The sequence below is a fragment of the Benincasa hispida genome, chromosome 7 (assembly GCF_027475165.1).
Source record: "Benincasa hispida cultivar pf3 chromosome 7, pf3_genome.v1.1, whole genome shotgun sequence".
In the NCBI taxonomy this organism is placed as follows: Eukaryota; Viridiplantae; Streptophyta; class Magnoliopsida; order Cucurbitales; family Cucurbitaceae; genus Benincasa; species Benincasa hispida.
This window is the reverse complement of record NC_143484.1, coordinates 50998299-51019671: the sequence shown is the minus strand read 5'-3', so window position 1 is coordinate 51019671 and position 21373 is coordinate 50998299. Positions and strand designations below refer to the sequence as shown.

Below are 21373 nucleotides of genomic sequence, written 5' to 3'. Positions count from 1 at the left end.
CAACGCATGGTTGCCCTTGGCTTCAATGCTTAATCTCTTATAACCTCTACAAACTTAGTTTCATTAGAGCCTCATGCGTTAATGTTTCCTAACACCAAATACATAGTTTTTTTTTACTTCATATATAGCCAAATTTTACTAGCTAAGGCTCAACTCAAAGCTACTTAACAAACTTATTCAAACACTTAGAAATTTTCCTTCCCTTAATTACATGCTTAAGTAGGGAAATTGAAATCCAGGTTTCACATTTCTCTTCCCTCTCTTGTCCTCTCTCCTCCACCTCCATCTTCTCTCTTGTTTTTCTTTTTTTTTCGCTAATCTTAGTTTCTTACTTTTTTTCTCTATTTTTGGAGAAAACTTAGGGTGTGTTTATATATAGTCTTTGGTTTTTCTTTATTGGGTTAATAGATTGTTTTAGTTTGGTGAAGATTTTTCACTTCCATGGAAGTTCCAAACTCCCTTTATCTTTCTTGGGACAAGAGAGAAAGAAAGTGTGATATAGAAAAAGGGAGAGGGCTTAAAAAAATAAAAGAAAGAAAAAAAAAAGAAGAGAATTTGAAGTCTAAAAAAAAATAAAAAAATCAAATAATAGGTATCTATCTCATACACATTCTTCCTTCCATTCATCTCTCTCTTTATGATCAGAGATGGATTTGATAATGGTAATCTCTCTGCCATTGTTTTGCTTCTGCCAAAATGGGTTCGGTTAATTTTGGGGACGAGAGAGAAAGAAAATGAGATATATAGAGAGAGAGAAAGTGAGAGATTTGACAAAAGAGAAAGAAACCGAGAAAATTTCATCATCTTTTTTAATTAAAGAGAATGAGAGACATTGAGAGAAAATGGAGATAAAGAAGAGAGGACAAAGGAGAGAAGAGGAAGAAATAGAAGAATAAAATTCTATTACATATCATTTTCAACCTTACGAAACACGTACAACGCAAGTAGTTCCAACTAGTTAGTTTAAATGTTGTTTTTTTTTAACAATTATAGTTTTAAATGTTATTTTAAAAATTCAAACCCTAAGAATAAAATTGTAACTTTGTAAAATTTAATGACTATAATGAAATCAAACTAAAAAAATAAGTACTAAAAAATATAGGGGGTGTTTAGGGGAAGGACTATCTTAAGACTATAATAACCTCCTCTTGGTAGAGTAAATAATATTTCAAAACTCCAACCTAACTACAGTAAACACTATTTCAACACCCCCGTTTACTACAGTATTTACTATTTGCTACAGTTTTTACTATTTTACATTCATCCTTTTTTTTTTATTCTTTGCTACAATGTTTACTATTTCCTTCTCAAAATAAGGTAGTTTATACCTCAAATACATATTATTATAACCCAAACTAAAATAATCTACACCATAAACACAAACTATTATAACCCAACTATATAACCTAGGACTATAATAACTAACTCCTTGCCCCAAACAAAAACTTAGAAAATAATAAAACTTGAGAACTAGGCTCAAAATTTATTGAAAAATATATTTTTTTCCTAAAAAAGTTATAAAGTTAAACATAAGAAAACTAATAATAAAATCAATGTTGTGAATTTGAGAAGCACGACAGCGTACAACAAGAACACGAATATGGAGAAAATATAATATAATAATAATATATAATAAAATAAATAAATATAATATAATATAAAAATATATAACATAAACAAATAACGAAAGTAAATAAAATAACAAAATATGAATTTCTCCACTTTCTCCAATCTTTTTGGATTGATAACCAATATTGGAACAACAAAAGTAAATTGAAGGAGAGTTCCCACTATTTATAGGTAATTTGGCAAGTAGGCAGTGGATTACATGGACAATAATAGTGTAATATTGAGACACATGGACAATACATGGGGCAATGGATAAGTGATGCATGACCAATGAACACTGATAATAGGCATCTACATTACACCTAATTTAACATATTTATAATACTCCCCCTTAGATGCACATTATATATGAAATATGTCTCGTTAAAACTTTACTAGGAAAAAAATCTACTGAAAAAAAAATTATAGTGAAAGAAAAATAGTACATATTTCATATAACTTAATATTCTTAAAAGGTATATTTACTCCCCTCATGTAAACATCATTCGGGACCTATGAGTCGTCGCATTCCAATGTTGTATATCAGTTTTTCAAAGGTTACGATACGTAATGCCTTTGTAAATATGTCTCCCAGGTTATTTTTCGAACAAATTTGTTGTAAAATGATGTCGTCATTTTCTTCAAGATCATGAATGTAGAAAAGCTACGGTAAAATATGTTTTGTTCTATATTATTTAATATATCTTCATTTGATTTGAGATTTGCATATTGTGTTGTCTTCGTATAATATCGTTGGAAGATTTTTACTAGAAGACAAACCATGTGTTCCACGAATGTGTCGAGTCATTGATCTTAGTCATACACATTCTCAATTAGCCTTGTGAATTGCAAGAATTTTAGCATGATTTGAGGAAGTAGTTGTTATGGTTTGTTTCACTGATCGATATGATATAGCAGCTCCTCCACATGTGAATAGATGACCTGTTTGAGATCTAGTTTTGTGTGGATCGGATAAATATCCAGAATCTACATAACCAACTAGATCAAAATTTGATTTATTTGAATAAAACAAACTCATGTCGATCGTTCCTCGGAGATAACGGAGTATATGCTTAATTTCATTCCAATGTGGTTTTGTTGGAGAAGAACTATATCTTGATAATAAATTTACTAAAAATGCAATATCTGGTCTTGTATTATTAACAAGGTACATAAGTGCACCAATTGCACTAAGATATGATACTTCGAGACCAAGAAGATCTTCATTATCATCTCGAGGTGAAATATATCTTTCTTTCACATCTAGTGAACGAACTTCTATTGGAATGTTCAATGGATGTGCTTTGTCTATATAAAATCTTTTCAAAACTTTTCCTGTATAAGTTGGCTGATGAACAAATACCACATCTGCTAAATGCTCAATTTGTAGGCTAAGGTAAATTTTTATTTTTCCGAGATCTTTCATCTCAAATTCTTTCTTAAGATATTCTATTGCCTTTGAAAGCACTTCAGGAGTCTCAAATATATTTAAGTCATCAACATATACAATTATAATAACAAATCCTAATTGTGATTTTTTTTTATTATTAAAAACACATTAACATATTGGATTTTTTTTTTATATTTTTCTTTCAACAAATATCCATTTATGCGATTGTACCACACTTTTTCTGATTGTTTCAATCTATATAGCGACCTTTGTAACTTTATTGAATACAATTCCTAAGAATTTGATTTATATGTTTTAGGTACCTTCAATCCTTCTGAGATTCTCATATAAATATAATTATCAAGAGATCCATAAATATGTTGTAACTACATTCATAAGATGCATATCCATACTTTCATACACAGTAAAACCAATTAAATATCTTAGTGTAATTGCATCCACCACCGGAGAATACGTCGCCTCATAATCAATGCTAGGTTTTTGTGAAAAACCTTGTGCAACTAGTCTTGCTGTATATCTTGTGACCTCATTGTTTTCATTTATTTTCCTCACAAATACCCATTTGTATCCCCTAGGTTTGACACCTTTTGGTGTTCGAACTATTGGTAAAAAGATCTGACATTTTGAGAGTGAGTTTAACTTTGCATATTGCTTCTTTCCACTAAAGCCAATATTTTCTATGTCAACATTCTTCAACAGATTTTGGTTCAGAATCTTCATTTTCAGACATAATACCAATAGCATTATTATATGCAAAAATGTTGTCAACAACTACACGAGTTCGGTTCTATCTTTTTAATGTCATGTATTCCACCTTCCTCATTAGTCATGTCATAAATTTCTTCATGGGTATTTACATCCCCAACCAAGTCTTATTGACTATTAATTATTTTTATTTTTCATGGATTTTCATCTTTGGAACCATTAGTATACCACGTTTCTGGTTGTTCCAGAATCATTAGTGACAACTTGTTGTGTTGGGATATCAATTTTCGATGGAACATTTGCAGTTGGTATATGTGACTTAATTACTTTATTTGCATCTATAAATGCATCTAGTAACCGATTTGCTATATTTTGCAAATGAATTATCTTCTGAACTTCCAGTTCACGTTGATCTGTATGGGGATCTAATAGAGACAATAACGATGCGTTCCATATAATTTCTTTTTCCAACTTCTTAATTCCTCCCCTTAATGTTGGAAATCTTATCTAATTAAAATAGCAATAAGCAAATCGTGCAGTAAATACATCACCTGTCAAGGGATTGAGATATTTGATAATTGATGGGGAATCATATTCGATATATATTCCTAACCTCCATCGAGGGTTCATCTTAGTACACCATGGTGGAGCAATTGGAACATATACTGCACATCTAAAAATTCTCATATGAGAAATATTTGGCTCATGACCATAAGCTAATTATAATGACAAATACTTATGATAAGATACTGGCCTAATGCATACAAGTGACGCTGCATGCAAAATAATATGTCTCCATACAGATATAGGAAGCTTAACTCTCATAAGTAATGGTCTAGTAATTAACTGCAAACGTTTTATGAATGATTCTGCTAAACCATTTTGTGTATGAACATAAGCTACATGATGTTCAACACTTATCTCAATTGACATACAATAATTATCAAAATCTTGGGATGTAAATTCACCAGCATTATCAGGATGAATGGTCTTAATTGTATAATAAGGAAATTATGCTCTTAACTTAAATTATTTGAGCAAGTAATCTTGCAAATGCAAGATTTCGACTTGATAATAAGTGCACGTGTGACCATCTGCTGGATGTGTATATTAATACCATAAAATATATAAATGGTCCAATTGGCGGGTTAATAGGTGTACATATATCACCATGAATTCATTCTAAAAATGCATGTGATTCAATCTCCACTTTGACTAGTGATGGTCTAATGGTTAATTTACCTTGAGAGTAAGCATCACATGATAATTCATTAGATTGAAGAATCTTCTGACTCTTCAATGGATGCCTATTTGAATTCTTGATATTTTTCCTCATAATTATAGATCCTATATCACATGATATGTCATGCTAAATTGTAAATATGTTTGGATTCATGAACGTTAGGTTCATTGTTGCATATGTTTGAATTACTCGTATATGAATATAAAATAATTCAGAAGATAAAACAGACAACTCTTTCAATATACAGTTTTTATATGAGACAGTAGATAAAATATAAAAATGCTCCATATTATTCTTTCTATCAATTTCAATGTGATAACCATTGCAATATATATCTTTAAAACTAAGTAGATTTCTCTTTGATTGACTAGAGAATGATATATTGTTAATTGCAAAATTTGTTCCTCTACGCAAAATAATATTTGCTTTTCAAAACCCTTCAATTAGGCTTGCAAAATTTGATATTATATTGATTTTTGCTTCCAACATTGTCAGTTTGGAAAATTATTTTGTACTTATAAGTAGTGTATGTGTAGTTGCACTGTCTGTCAGACATAGATCTTTTTTATTCATTTTTGAGTCACCCAACATATGAAAATGATCCAAGTTTTCTTAGAATCTACATTTAGCGAGAAAACGATAGGAACTCATGCTGATAATGTATCATGAATTTGAGGAGCACAACGTCTAACAATGAGAACAGGAATATGAAGAAAATATAATATAATAATAATATATAATAAAATAAATAAATATTATAATAAATATAATATAATATATAAAAATATAAAATAAATAAATAACAAAAATAAATAAAATAACAAAATATGAATTTCTCCACTTTCTCTAATCTTTTTGGATTGATCATCAATATGTGTGTTTTTCAAAACTCACAAAATGTTAGCAATTTGGCAAGTAAGAGATGAATTATATAGAGTGTGTTATTTTGAGACATATGAATACTAAATGAAATAATGGATAAGTGACATATGACCAATAGATACTGATAACGAACCTGTCCTAATTTAATATATTTATAATAATTAACACAAGATTCGTTTTTATGTGTGTGCATCTGTAAAATGGCCGTACACAATCAAGTGGAAAGCCCAATCATCGACCACACAACAAGCGGAATATCCAAGTCAACGCCAAGTCGCCGGAGAAAAACATACGACGGAGTCGCACGGAATCCTAACCCTTCTCACTGCAAAGGCGAAAGACTGTCGGCTATTTTTTAATTCAAACTTTCCCCACTAATCCAAATTTCCAACTTCCTCCATATTTCCTATTCAAATTTCCATTTATCGTGTCGGGAAAATTAAAAAGACAGACCCTTTCCAGTTTTTTTCATCATCACTCTGTTGTTGTGACAGGACGCGTCAAACAGTTACTGGGTCTCAAAATTTTCCCACAATCGAACACCGTTTCTTCAAAATCTCTCACGCGGTATAGAATCAAAGCACAGGAAGCAGCTGCAATTGGAGAAATAATATTTGTGGATCTCGATCTCCCCATTTGCCGTCTTCCATGGCTAGGTAGTACCCCCTTTCATTTTCATAAATTTCTGATCATTCTGTTGCTTTATGGTTGCAATCTGGTATCTGGGCCTGTTTTAACTTTGCTAATCTTCATTTGTTTCTCTGAATAGAGTTAGTTTCTTATCTGGGGTTACCTTAAAACCAAGCTTACGAGGTCCTAAATGCTAAACTTGGTTAGGTTTTCGATTTTCCTGTCCCTCTTAACAGGCTCAGAAAGGGCTTTTTTTGTGGAAGCTTGGTTCATGGGATTTTGTACAATAGAACCATGGATATACCCTTTTCAGCTTTACATTAGTATCTCTCTCATTTTCATATAATGACCTTAACATCCTTTATTTGGAGGCTTCTTATTCTTAAACTTGTTCTCATATTTCTTGCTTGGTGCCAAATGCCCCTGATATATTTTTCAGCATGTGCCTCTTGTAGAGTTTTTTGAACCGTCTTGAGTATAGACACTAAAAAAGCTTGTTCTTTGTTTGATTCTACAATTTTGTATTACTGTCGCATCCTGACAAATTGTCATATGAGATAGAGAAGTTCCAGTCATTCAGTGATGAAACATGATTTCAGTGTTCAATCAAATATATCCCTTTGTTTCTTAGTGGAGTATAGGATTGGTTTTCCATAGCTAGTTTTCCTCGACTTTGGCTTTCTTTATGCTCATTTAGTAAAGTACCTCCTTCCTCTCAGGTGGACATTATTTAATCTGTATGAAAAAAGAAGGGAGACAATTGGATTAATGATGAGTTCAAAATGGCATCCAATCTGATTAAAACATTCAATTCAATCAAAAGTTCAAAACCCACTAAATTTTCATTGGAAGCCAGCTTATAAATGTACTAGTTAGTAGATTATAAGATTCAGGAATTCAAGATCAGTCTCTCTGAAAATTTTCGACATTATGATATTTGATTATCATCAAAGTTCCCAGTTGACATTTTAGAAAGAGTACCTTTTCATCACTGCATTTTACTATTTTAGCATAAGTAGTACGACACTAGACTTATAATGCTGCTAGACTATACATTTTTAATTGAATTGTTTCCATTGAGCGTGGTAACTGAATGGATGAATTTGAGGTAATAAATTGAAATTAAGCATTGTAATGGTTCTATTTTTGTAAAATAGATTAGCTTTTAAGTACACATGTAAATTATTGTAATTTGCTCACGATTCATGGCTATTTTCATTATGGGGTATAACTTGTTTGCATTATGTATTAGAGCTCTAAACAGCCCATGGTTTTGACTTCTTGGTGTTATGTTTGGTTTATGTAGACCTTCATGGCTGGTAGACAGCAATAGAATTGCAACAAAAATTAAGAGTGCATCTGGAACAAGCAATCCTCGAGGCATTGAATGGAAAAGCAACCCGAGCAAAAGTTGTCCGAATTGCCAACATATAATTGATAACAGTGATGTATAACTACTGTTTACTGTTTATTTAATAGAAAGTCACGAGGGTTCAAGTTTATCAGTTATAATTTTGTTAAGATTCTAATCTCTCTCTGAAATTCAACATGTGATGACAGCAATAAATTGAATCAACGTTCACTCAGAAGTGTTCAACTCTAGTGTTATGTATAACTTATTTTGTACGTAGTTTGATATGTAAGGGCAGCAATTTCACTCTTTTGTATCTTGTTGCTGACATGTTAATCTGGTCACTTTGGTAAATAGCATTGTCCATGATGACCTGTTTTCTCATTCTCTCCTTTCTTGCAACCTCCTGTTATTCAGTCTCATCTCATTGTAATCAATGCAATGGCTGGAAAATTTAGCTTAGCTGATGGAAGGTCTAAGTGTAGAAGATGATGGATACCTAATCATGTTGTAGCTACATTAGCTTATAGTTGGAATATTAAAAAAAGTCCAAGCGCTAAGTGGAAAGGTAGAATGATGATGGTGCTGCTGTAGAAATATTTTGGACTTGTTTTGTAATAAAATTATCCTGCCTTCCATAAGCCCATGCCCACTACGACAACTTTTTCTTTTTGATGAGGAACAGTTGAAGCTTGCTTTGTTTAGACATTCGTAGTTTCCATTTTAGAGCCGATGTTCAATACTATCCATCAAGTGAGAGAGATATCTTGAAAAGATCAGCAGTAATTCTTACTTAACCTGAATAACTATTTAATGTACTTAACATATTGCAGAGTTTATATTTCTCCAAAATTTATGTCTTAAGCTTATAACATTGTTCTCTTTTTTGGGCTGATTTGGTTGTAGTCGTGTTCGTGTTTGATACTTAGAGCAGTCGAAATCTCTTTGTTTCTAGGTTGCTCAAGAGTGGCCAGGCTTACCTAGAGGTGTAAAATTTGATCCTTCTGATCAAGAAATTATATGGCATCTGCTAGCCAAAGTTGGCATTGGTGGTTCAAGGCCGCATCCCTTCATTGATGAGTTTATACCAACTGTTTTTGAAGATGACGGCATATGTTATACCCATCCTCAAAAATTACCAGGTCAGTCATGACAAGACTAATCCTAACCCGGTTTAATTTAATTGTTTGATGTGATACTCTCTGGTTACAAACTTTTTGTTTAAAATATTGTAGGTGTTAAGCAAGATGGCAGTGTATCCCACTTCTTTCACAGAGCAATCAAGGCATACAATACTGGGACTCGAAAGCGTAGGAAGATTACGGATGATGATTTTGGTGATGTTCGCTGGCATAAGACTGGAAAGACAAAACCAGTGGTCATCGACGGGGTTCAAAAAGGGTGCAAGAAGATCATGGTTCTATACATGAGCTTTGCTAAAGGAGGTAGGGCTGAGAAAACCAATTGGGTTATGCACCAATATCACTTAGGGACAGAGGAAGATGAGAGGGATGGGGAATATGTCATTTCCAAAATATTTCACCAGCAACAAAATGTTAAGCCGGGTGAAGTCATTGAACAGGAAGTCCCTGAAATCATTGATACCATAAAAGTCGATCCCCGAACTCCGAAATCTGCAACTCCAGAGCCTCCTCGCATTGAAAGTAGATCTGTGAATGCCGATCCAGAACAAGATTCTGTTATCACTTCCACTAGTGCCCTTGCTGAGGTAGATGAAAACCGTGTCTTATTGTACATTTCCCATAAATCTAGACCCTTAAATCACGGTTGCTATATGCATATGAATCGGATTATTTTGAATTCGGATGGCCTTTATTTTCATTATGTGCAAGTTTTGAATCTGAAATGCAGAATAAAACTACTATTTTTCCGTTTAAAGGTTTCAATTCCACTCGGTTGCTGGAAACAGCTGATTTTACTGAAGCCTGACATCCATTGAAAAAGAATGTCACCTCTTGTTCCAATCTTTATATTGTTATATGCATCATCTGTTCTCTATTTTTAATGAGTGCTTATCATCAATCAGGTTCCACCAGAATTTGAGAACTCAGATAAAAACGGTATGATCAAGCCAGATGGTTGCTCCGGTGAAGTGATTGACGATAATGACAATCACATCGAGGAAGAACCAAAATGGTGGGAAGGAGAGTCACAGAACATATTAGATTCCCAACAACTTGTAGAAGCATTGTCTCTGTGTGACGATCTCCTTCAGAGCCAGTCTCCCCATAGGGATGGGAATTCTAACCATGGCCCATCGGGGAGCAAGTCTTGCTTTTCTGAATATGCAAAATTAGGACCAGAGGATCTAAAGAAGGATCTAGAAGAGTGCCAAAATCTTGTCCTTGATCCTTCAAACATCGATCTTGACACACCTCCAGAGTTCCGACTTAGCCAGCTTGTATGTCTAAATTTCCATTCTACAGCCAGTTCATTAATTTACTGAAAACATACACCATTTACCTCAACCCATTTCCCCTTTAAAGTAAAATGACATTTCTTTGTTATTCTAACAGGATTTCGGTTCGCAAGAAAGCTTTTTGGCTTGGGGTGGTAAGGCAGCAGAATAAATAACTACTGTGGTGCCCTGCCTGCAACCTTTTTGTTTTTGTGGAACTCTAAAGTGATGTATTTTGATGATCAATTTTTTGGCGACGAGCTTCAAGCAATTGCAAACCGAACTTCCTTTGTAAATTCGTGTGTTTTAAATTTCATTGACTTCGTTAAACGCTTGTAACAAACAGAGGAGTAACCCATTGTTAATTTTGTTATGGGACATTGAAAGGAACAAGACATTTGTAAAGAAAAGTGAACTGTTTAGGATTTTGGGAAGTCATTTTCAAAGCCAACGAAGATGAAGTGTAAGAAAAACATAAGTAGAGATGTTTATTAGCAAGTGATCAAGGGCGGAGCGTTGATTGGTTTGTCCATAGAAAGAAAAACAAAGAATGGTTGATCCTAAAATTTACAAGTTGAAGGGTGTGTGTGTTTTGTCCTAAAATTGCTGAATCTCATGAGCTGGCTAAGAAAATGGCTTTAGGGAACTGATGTTTGAAAGAAATGGGTGTCCCCTTGGCCCCGAGTGCGTCTTGCCGTGTCGACAGGCATATAGGATGGGTGCATTTGCGTCCACCACCGCCATTTGTATTCAAATTCAACTCCAAGGTCCCCTTCTCTCTTTTATTCTATTCCAACGTTTCTTGTGGGATTTGATAATGGTGGTCTAGAATTATTAGATTTTTTTAGGTTGAATGTGAATGAATTGAGACTACATCAGAATGTGAGTGATTTCAAGAACATGATTAAGGAAAGTTTAAAAGAATTGATTATCTATATCTACCATTGACACTCTTCTTTTCAGTGGTTAAGACACAGAAGATGTATGTAGAATGTTCAGAATTGTTTGTCAAATTCATGAGCTCTCACTTTTTTGAAAATTAACTTAATTTCTTCTATATCTGCCTCTAGACATAGCCGATCCAACGAACGTACATACTCTTGTATTATGCAATGCCAAGTTAGAATGATAATTAATCAAAACTGATTTATTAAACAGGACATCAAATAATATTATATTGGAAACTTTCATGCTTAATGATACACACAAGCTGGCCTATTTTCCAATTTCCATCATACTTTTGTAGACTACACAAAATATAAAACATGAGCCTCAAGAAAACAATGATACAAGTAACCCAAGGTCTTTGGCATCTTATAGGCGTATAATTAAGGATGTCAACATTTAAATAATGATAAATCAGGACCATACAAGAATATCTACTTCAAAAAAAAATTCAAAGGAGAAAAAAAAAGAAGATAGAATTGATAGGAAATGAAAAAGGTGAATATTTTTAAGCGAAGTTACCATGATATATAACTTGCAGTTTTGAATTGTTGGTTGTATAGGAGAGAAATGGTAAAAGAACATCGAATTTCTATTTAATAATTATTAAGAGATAAATAAAAAATTCAAATCTATATTATTAAAAATTTGATAAAAATATTAATTTATATCTTTAAACCTTAATAGTATATCAATTTAAACCCTAAAATAATTCAAATCCTCTCTTTCATTTTTTAAAAATCTCATATAAAATTTATTATTGTATTGGTTATTGTGGTGAATAATATTATTTGGGTGAAGTGGATTCATGTATGATTGATGAAAAGATGGAGGATGTGGGATGGCGGGCCCACCGTTTGATAGAAGAATCAGACGGCTGTGGTGGGCCTATAGATTGGGAAGCGCACGTGGACTTGATAAGGCTGCCGTTTTGACCAACCACGTTCTAACGTTCTGTCGTTTTCCCTATCAGACCAGTTACTCTCCTCTGTGCCCGACACCACAATAACATTTCCTTTTCACTTTCTCTAACCTTATTCATTCCACCACGTGTCACACTACTCAATTATATTAATTATTTATAACATTCCAAATTTTTTTTAGAAAAATCAGCTACATTTGATAAATTTCTGTATAAATTTTAAAAGGTTGGTTAGAGTATTTGATGAATAAATACAAAAATATCTTAGTTTAGATATAATAACTAAAATAAATTTATAATCAACTTTTTTTCATTTTTTTTGTAATTTAAAATTTTAAATAATTGTTTAGTATGATAAATTTTGTTTGTTATAAATTCATTTTTAAATATTAAGAAAATAGTTTTATTTTAAAAAATGAATATAGTATATTTTTTTTAAAAGATGATTGCATTTAACTCATAAAAAAGAGAAAATAGATTTGTTTAGGTGAAAAATAAATAAATATATAAAATAAACACTCTTTAGAGTACAAAATTGAAAACTAAATATTAATGAAAAATTCTAACTGATTTTAGAAGAATCTAAAAGTTAGAAAGATACTATTTTTTAACGTCAACGTGAAATTAATCCGTTCTTAAAAGATTTTAACTGATTTAATTGAAATTCGTTTTACCAAACAAGATTTTTTTCAAACAGTTCTTTGACAGAGTTAATGCAATGACAAATATGACCTTATTGTCTTTATTCATCCTCATTGTCCTTGTTCTTCCTTTCTTTGAATCCTCCTATTCTGGATAAAAGGAATCCATATACTAATTCTAGTCCTTCGTTTTCCAACTCTCAAATTATCTATTTTGATACATAAGTTTTTAGTCAAATAATTATTTCCTCCTTATTAATAATGGGATATGCATTTGAAATGGGTGCCCAAGTTAGTATATATATCATGAGTGATATGGAAATAGATCGAGTAATCTCTTCCTTTATCAAAGAAAATATATTTCTAATTTGCATGGTCCAATCATTGAGCCCAAAAATTTCTACAATAAAATTAGGTAGGTCCCTAGTATAGTTCCCTATCCATGATTCTGCTATTTACTGAAATAATGTTACTCGAATATAGGAGGCATCCTTCGGGATGGGTAGAACATAATTTTACTAATTGTACGTTAGAGAAAGATTAGGTAGAAATTAAAATTTTAGAATAGAATTTGAAAGCAAACGAGAAATTAATGTGAACATAATTTTACTAATTGTACGTTAAAGAAAGATTAGGTAGAAATTAAAATTTTAGAATAGAGTTTGAAAGGAAACGAGAAAAAGAAAGGAATAATAAACATTTTTTTTTAAAAAAATTTAATTAGTATCAATATCAAATGAATGAAATAACACGAATACGTTATCTGTGCAAGCAAGTAGGTATTTCTAATTATTAGGATGCATTTAAGTGAACTGTTTTTCGATATATATTTAATTCATGTATCTAAGAATATAAAAATCCAGCGACATCATGTTTTGTTTCTTGTAAAAAATGAAAATTCATGTTTGTCTGAATGTCGAAGCTCTATGTGGGATTATGTTATTTTAAAGAAATAAAAAAGTAGAAGATAATGGTTTGTAAGATATTAAAAAAAAATATGTGATTGGAATTGTTTATCAATACTGAGGATATTTTTGCTAAAAGAAAGTCAAATACTAATATAGTATTGATTGATCATTCACATCAAATAAAAACTGGCAAAACTTTCCAAAATATTGTAGAAAAATAAAAAACTAAAAGAAATAATTTTGTGTAATAATGAAATAAAAATGAATAGAAGAAAGGGATAATGTAAAACTTGTAATTCCATGATTAAGAGATTTGTGGTGGACATGTTGCAAACTTTTTGAGAAGCATTTTATTAGGAATTATATTATGTGATGGGTTGAATGAATATTGGTAGTTGGATAAGAGCATCATTATTTTTAGAGTTATATCAACAGATACTTTGACCAAGTTTTGCATGTTTACACTTTGCAAATATGAGGGCTCAACAACCTCTCATAATCAAACTGACATCATCAACATAATATATAAATGTAATTATACAAAGTTTTATTAAGTTACTAACAAGTAGTCAAATTTTTTTTTTTTTTTTTAATCTTTATCATAAGGTGGTTTGTATGATCTTGAAATTGTATGTGAACTGTTATATTTAGCGATATTAATGGAAGATTTGAATTTCTCACTTTTCATATTAATTGAACAATGTTATTAACCATAATATATCAAATCAAAGAATGATTATAATCAACACACATGAAAATCTTCAACTCAATGAAAGAAATAAAGATATTTTATGAGCCAACTATATGCTTAAGCTAGCATGTTTTAGTTCTATTTTAAATCAATCCTTTACCCATAAACTTAAACTTGATTTACTTTGAGTATAAATCCCGATTGACCTATACTATTTAATTCATAATTTAAGTATACTAAATCTAATTAGTTAACGTATATGTTTATTCAAGTCATCAATAACTTCAAATACTTCTAAAACAAGTCAACATAAATATAGTTCAATTGACATAAAACATACCTTCTTAATCAAGATATCAAAAGTTTAAAACCCCACATCTAAATCATTGTACTAAAAATATAGATCAAAACAAGTACCCATTAAAAATCTTATAATAAGTTATATGTTTAATTTTCTAGCATATTCTCAATAATTACTATAGTATAATTAACTAAACTACGCTTTTCTCTTTAAAGATAATCGTAAAAGAAAATTAATGGATAAAAATACTCCTAACTCACTATATATTTCAATGTGTTAGAAAATAAAAGATACATGGTTTAAATCTTTTTTATCTTTATTTATTAAAAAAATAAAATGAATTGAATTTAGAGCTAAAAAGTGGAGAGCAATAGCAATATATTATTTAATCCGAAGGATTGGGAAAATTGAAAAAGAATATATAGGAGAAAAGATTAGTAAAAGGTTGATGGGTGGTTGCACAAAAGAGACAACTGGCTTAATTATGCAACAAAGAAAAAAGTGAAATAATTGAAGAGTCCCACAAAACACAACCCTTTTTGACCACCAACGACCCTAAAATTGAAAGGTCATGTACCCTAAAAATACTTGGAACTATAAACATGCACATTATATATTATATTCATTTTAATAACCATTAAGTGTTGTTTGTTTGGGGACACAACAATAATAATATCATTAAAAAAAAAAAAGAAGAAGATTTCTACGTCTAATTATATTATGCCATGCGGAGTAGCTAATGTTATTATATTATAATTATATTTGTTGTATTATTATTTTGTGTAAGGCTATATAAAGGCAGATGACAAATTGAATAAATATTAGTTAAATTATTTTATGTGTGTTGGAAGGGGAAAGCAGTCCAAAAGGCACAAAAGGGAATTGAAAGAGGGGAGGTGGGGGTGTTAATTTGGACTTAAAGTAGTCCAACTCCTATGATTATCTTATCTCAAATTTCACTTCTTATATCATTAATGGCCCTACCCTTAAATTCCCCTCTAAATTATCATCATTGTTAATTCTTCATTGAACTTTTTTTTTTTTTAACTAATTCCCTCTTCTACTTTTTTTCCCCCTTTATGACGATCTCTATAAGATGATCTTGAAAATCTCATCAAAGATTTTAAAGAATCGGTTGATTTGATGGATAATTTTAATTGTAATATAGTTGAAAGATATATTATACCTTTAGTTGATTCTAATAAATTAAAGATGTGTAGCTTTAACCATCTTCTAAATCAATATGATATACAAAAGAAAAGAAAAGAAAATTCAATAAAGTTAATAATTATAATTTTCCCTCTATTTTTAGTTAAGTCATGATATGTGACTAGAAATTTGAACATTTGACAGTATAGTTCTCTCGACTAGTAGAGTTTCACTTTTTTTAAAATGTCTTATAATATCAATTGTTCAGAACTTTTTCAACTAATTTGAGTTATTTCTATTTACAGTCTATTTGATAGTGGTATTTTCTTATATTTTATTTAAAAAGTATATTTATATGTAGTAGAATAAAGTTTCTTTTTATCTTATAATTAGGTATTCAAAATTATCAATTCAAACATTTTGATGAATAAGACACTAATTACCTTTCCAAAGAACGTCAATTCCACACCTTTGTAATAATTGAGGTAGGAGAAAAAAAAAAGAGTTATCCTCAAAATTTAAAACACAATCAAAATTAATAGACGATGTAGAAAAACAATGGTAAAAAAAAACTTTAGTACGATAAAATTGGGAGTAAAAGATTAAACTATTGAGTCTTGAGATCCTAATTGATATCTTTATCTCCACTTATTAAGTTTGGGTGGGTGGCTAATAAAGACTTAAAAGGGCTATTTAAAATTTGAATTTGCAAACTTTAAGTTTTAAGTGTAGTCTATAAGTAGATTATATAGACAAATGGATCAGAGGAAGTTGAGGGTTGTGTAACTTGTGTGTTTCTTAACTTAGTGGCAAATCCAAAGTATTAAAATTTTATAATTTAGGAAAAATAACAAACCTCTAGAGTCCCAAACATCAACTTAATATTCTTAATCAACATAATCTTGAAAAAAAGAATCCCCAAATAAATTAATAAAAAACAACATATATCAAAATAATGGAAAGACCTTTCACTAGCTAGCATCCAATAAACTTGATGTCTTGATGGGAAGTAGAAATACAAAAAGAAAAAGGTAGAGAAAAAGTGATAAAGAGAGAAAAAAAAAAAAAAGAAGAAGAAACAAGAGAAAAAGAAAACGAAATCCTCCAAGTGGTGAACGTCAAAAGTTTGAAAAGGGTAAAAAAGCAAAATTTCTAAAAATAAACAACAAGCACAAGCAGCAAACACACACAATTAAACGGAAAAGAAAAGAACTCAGCACATTGGGGGTTTCTCGAAAATCCAATCCAAACACACCATAAAAATTAAAGACAATTGAAGTAGTGAATAATAATAAACAAAATACTCATTGATGCCAAGATTTTTACAGTTAATTGGCTTGTAAAATCTGGACGCAATAATAAGAATACAAAATTTGGGGTTAAAGGAAAAGAAAAAAAAATGTAAGCCAAATGAAGGCGGTGTCCTCTTATATGTACAAAGAAAAAGAGAAAACGGGAGGGTTTAATGATCTTCAGTCATGCCAACAAAGAAGCATCACAACACAACGCCTAATAATGTAAAGCCTCGCTCTTTGTTGCCTAACAACTCCCCCGAGCCCTCTGCTTGAGCTTCTTCTTTTGCTGCCGGCGCTGTTCATCATCTTCATTCTTCTTTTAATTTTTCTCCAAGAGAGATTTCAAGATTTGTTTGGTTGGGTTTGAGAAGAGATAAAAGAAATGAAAGAGTCTTATATAGAAACACCAAGTGGGTGTGACTCATCAATGAGTTGGCTTTTTATTATTATTATTATTATTGAAAAATACATAGCGTGGAGCGTGATAGAGTCTCATGTGTCCCCCATACCCACGAGACCAATGCTTTCACTTTGGACCCACGTTTCATTTATTATATAGTTTTTGTGACTATGGAATCATATTATATATTTATATATATATTTTTTTAAATTTATTGCATGTATCAATGTGGTCCAACCTTAGACTCTTTATCTCATCCGATCCCAATAGTTTTCTTTCCCTTTCTTAATTTATATTAAGAAAAACTATATGATTTTAATGGAAAAATATGAATTTCACCTCTCCTCAATTATTAAATCTCTGGAAATGGATTTTCATGTTGTGTTTTTTGGATGTGTGAAGGTGTGGTGTTTTTTATTTTTTATTTTCTCCCTTCTTCAGTGTGTCTATTATCAGAATTATTTTGAGATATTCGGTATGTAGCTTCAATTATTCTAGATTCCTTTTTTCCCTTTTAATTATAAATTTCTGCTAATTTTAATTCATGAAAGACATTATTGAAGAATTGAATGTGATTATCAGAGACATTTCATCATTATTTTTATGTATCGTCTTTGATGGATTGAATGAATTGAAAATTTTTCTGTATAAACATTTTAATTTTAAATTTTTTAAAAATGTTGTTGAGTATTGATATTTTATCAATACTTTCTTTGACATTCGCACTTTAAATCTTGGGCATAATCATAATACATACCAGTTGGTAAATGACAACTTTGACATTAATATCAATAAAATAAAAAATGATAACTCTCGACATGTTATTTAAAAGTAACAGTAACAAATATAGCAATTAGATTTAAAATATTTGTAAATATAACAAAATTTATATTTTACTTTCGGAGTCTATGAGTGATAAATCATATCACTAGTAGTAGTCTATCAATGATAGATTTTGCTATGTAGGAATGTCTTGAAATCGCTATCATCTTTGCATTACTTACAATTTTGACCATAGGATTTAGAGAAGTGGACTATATAAATTCTCTAACCCTAAAGACGCATCTTTTCTATATTCGGAACATTTCTCTCTAATAAAATTGTCCGCCCCGTGGACTTAGGTAATACACTATTAGTGAACCAAATAAATATGTATGTTGATTCTTACTATTTACATTTTTTTGTTTATCTTTGATTGCTAATTTTATCATGCTATATTTGCAATTCTATAAAAGTATTGTTATACACTTAATTATTATTCTAAAAGTGCTACCAAATATAATTACTTTAGTCAAAACTCGGAGAAAATGTAGCACGGGCTAAAAACAAGTAGTCCTAAAACTAATATTGTTTATACTATACATATGGCAATTGTTAAAATTGCATAAAGAACATCATTCATAACTTCAATGTTTTATTATAATTTATATCTATATGTTTATTTATTGGGAAGAATGCGTATATGTATTTATTTATTTTAGAAGAAAAACATTTAATCATAAATAAAGTTTGATAAAAAAGAAAAAAGAACCCATCATTACAAAAAGTATCCTAATTTCTAAATCTTTAGCATGTTATATTAAAGAACTAATGATTTAAGATAGAAAAAAGAGAAGATTATAAACAAAATAACACATGTGACTTATGAAATGAGGTCTAAAATAATAATTTTGGAGAGTGAAGCAGAGAGACAATAAACAAGTTGGGAGAAACAAAACCAATAGACAATGATGAAAGAAAGAGATGCATGGCAAAACTTATAATTGGATATAAATTATAGGAGAGAGAGACTATTAAATTTGTAGATAAAAGCTTACATACGTTGTATCTTAAAAAGAGAAAGAAAAAGAAAATAAAGGTTTTTATGGTAGGAAATTAGAGGACAAAGAATATTTAAGAGCACGGGGGAGGTCGGGCCCCCAAAGTTTAGGGTGTATGTGCCTAAGATTAGTGTGTGTGTAGGACTCGACCAACCACCAGCACAGTGGGTCGGCCATTGAACCAACAAGGGCGCCATGTTTGCATTGTTTACAAAGCCCACCTACCCTTCTTCTTCGCTACCTGCCTTTGCCCTTTTCTATACCTTATTTCTTCACTTCACGACATACACCATTAAAACCCACCACATTTTTCCTCTCAACACTTTTATTTTCTTTCAATTTTGTCGGATCCCTACAACTCCCACTTAAATCTCTACTATCCGCTCTCATCTATTTCTATCCAATCCCAACATCGTATTATATAGAGATATTTTGGTTTATTTGTTATGATGTATGTCTTTTTTTATTATATAAGGATTGTTCCAAACAACGTATACGGGAATGAGAAGGTGGCATAGGAAAATACGCATCCCAAAAGAACAAAAATTAGAACCTCTGGTTTCAAGTTGACCAATCGAGCCGAAGGATATATATATCCTAAACGAGAAATAATTGAGTAGTGTTCGATTTGGTGCTTTGTTACTTCGAGGGTCGTAATCTCTCTGACATTGCTATCATTACACGTAAGCGCTGGTGAGTGTCAGAGGAAGGACATTATAAATAGCCTTATTCGACAACCACCCAAGGGGAAGAAGTAAACTCCAAAGGAGAACACTAACTTTACTCTCTATGCTCAGCTGAACTATACATCTCCTTTACTAATATAGACATTGGAGTGTGGTTGGCTCAGCACCACACTGGTGTAAATAACTCTCACGTTGGTCAGCTCGAAGAAAGAGACCAAACTAGAGAAACGGGTGGGTAGGCAAGCCCATCTACAACAACAACGCATGTGCACGAGCTTTCCGTGCCAATAATTTTGTATTTTGAATAAACTATAGAAAATTGGATTTGTTTCTTTTAATCTCAGGTCATAAATGGGTCGAGATTTGAACTTATCACAATTTTGAGAAATTAAATAAGTCTTAACCACTCAATTGACATGAGAATATAAGTTTAAATGACCTATATTAAATATATATATATATTTTTTTATTTTGATTAGTAAGCTTAAATATACCTATGATCACTATAATAAGATATTTGTGAATGGCCAATAATCTAAATATAGCTTAGCGAATAAGACAATACCGGAGACAAACGTCCATGCATTCATTTTTTTTTCCTCATCTCTTTTTTCTCTTCTTTTCTTTTCCTTTGGCCATTTTTGTTAGGTATTAAGAGAGAAGGACTAGAGTGACATGTCACCCTCCTTATTTCCTACCTTCATATTTAGAAAAAAATCGACCTTCTTTTATAAAAGAGAAGGTAAGCTTTTTTGTAGCTTGAACTAACCTATAAAGTTTGATTAGTTTGTAGGGTAATATAAACAAAAATATCTTAATACTAAAGTAAACAAACTTGAATTGTTTTTATAACCCTAATCAAATAGGATCTATGAGGTGACACAGCCTTTTCAATTAATTAAGTAATTAGGCATATCTCTTAGGTAAGTATAGTTAGGGTTTGAGATAACCCATTTCTCTAATTTTAACGAGATAAGTTTCTTTAAGTCATAATCCTTATTAGCTTACAGAAAGGGATAATGATTGGAAGTAAATTATTGAGAAAGAGTTGAGCATATTGTTTTACTCCGGAATTTATTGCACGTATTAAGGCTATAATATGATGACGAATTGAGAGCTCAACCTAATAATAATGACAAATTAAAAGCTGGTTTAAATTATGGTTCTAAAGTGCAACTTTTGGCTGCATTCCCCATTTCGGATTCTTTCGTTAGCTGGGAAATATGAATTATATCAACGTCTTATCAAATTAATGTCACCTAAACTATACATTTGCATTTATTAAGATTCACCAATAACATTGCCTTACTTTGCTTTCCAACCTAACAATTTACCAATTTCCTATTTTTCCTTCCTTCCCAATAAT

General features: G+C 31.0%; 2 protein-coding genes across 2 annotated transcripts; one reads left to right on the top strand and one right to left on the bottom strand.

The window, feature by feature from the left end:
* Positions 1-6033: 6033 nt before the first annotated feature.
* SOG1 (NAC (No Apical Meristem) domain transcriptional regulator superfamily protein) lies at positions 6034-10659 on the top strand. The gene is made up of 6 exons (XM_039036858.2): positions 6034-6505; positions 7786-7927; positions 8786-8972; positions 9066-9559; positions 9878-10252; positions 10368-10659. Exons 1-6 carry the CDS (start codon positions 6498-6500, stop codon positions 10419-10421), a joined length of 1260 nt encoding a protein of 419 aa, XP_038892786.1. The 5' UTR covers positions 6034-6497; the 3' UTR covers positions 10422-10659.
* Positions 10660-17085: 6426 nt separating this feature from the next.
* RTFL17 (ROTUNDIFOLIA like 17) lies at positions 17086-17484 on the bottom strand. Its single transcript, XM_039037089.2, has one exon. It carries the CDS (start codon positions 17411-17413, stop codon positions 17279-17281), a length of 135 nt encoding a protein of 44 aa, XP_038893017.1. The 5' UTR covers positions 17414-17484; the 3' UTR covers positions 17086-17278.
* Between the last annotated feature and the right edge of the window lie 3889 nt (positions 17485-21373).

Bases quoted from the DNA above. Each gene is read 5' to 3' on its own strand.
- SOG1 (XM_039036858.2), top strand. The intron at 7,928-8,785 runs GTATAACTACTG...CTTTGTTTCTAG, and splicing joins ATATAATTGATAACAGTGAT to GTTGCTCAAGAGTGGCCAGG. The intron at 10,253-10,367 runs GTATGTCTAAAT...TTATTCTAACAG, and splicing joins AGTTCCGACTTAGCCAGCTT to GATTTCGGTTCGCAAGAAAG.
- RTFL17 (XM_039037089.2), bottom strand. From the start codon at position 17,413: ATGAAGATGATGAACAGCGCCGGCAGCAAAAGAAGAAGCTCAAGCAGA.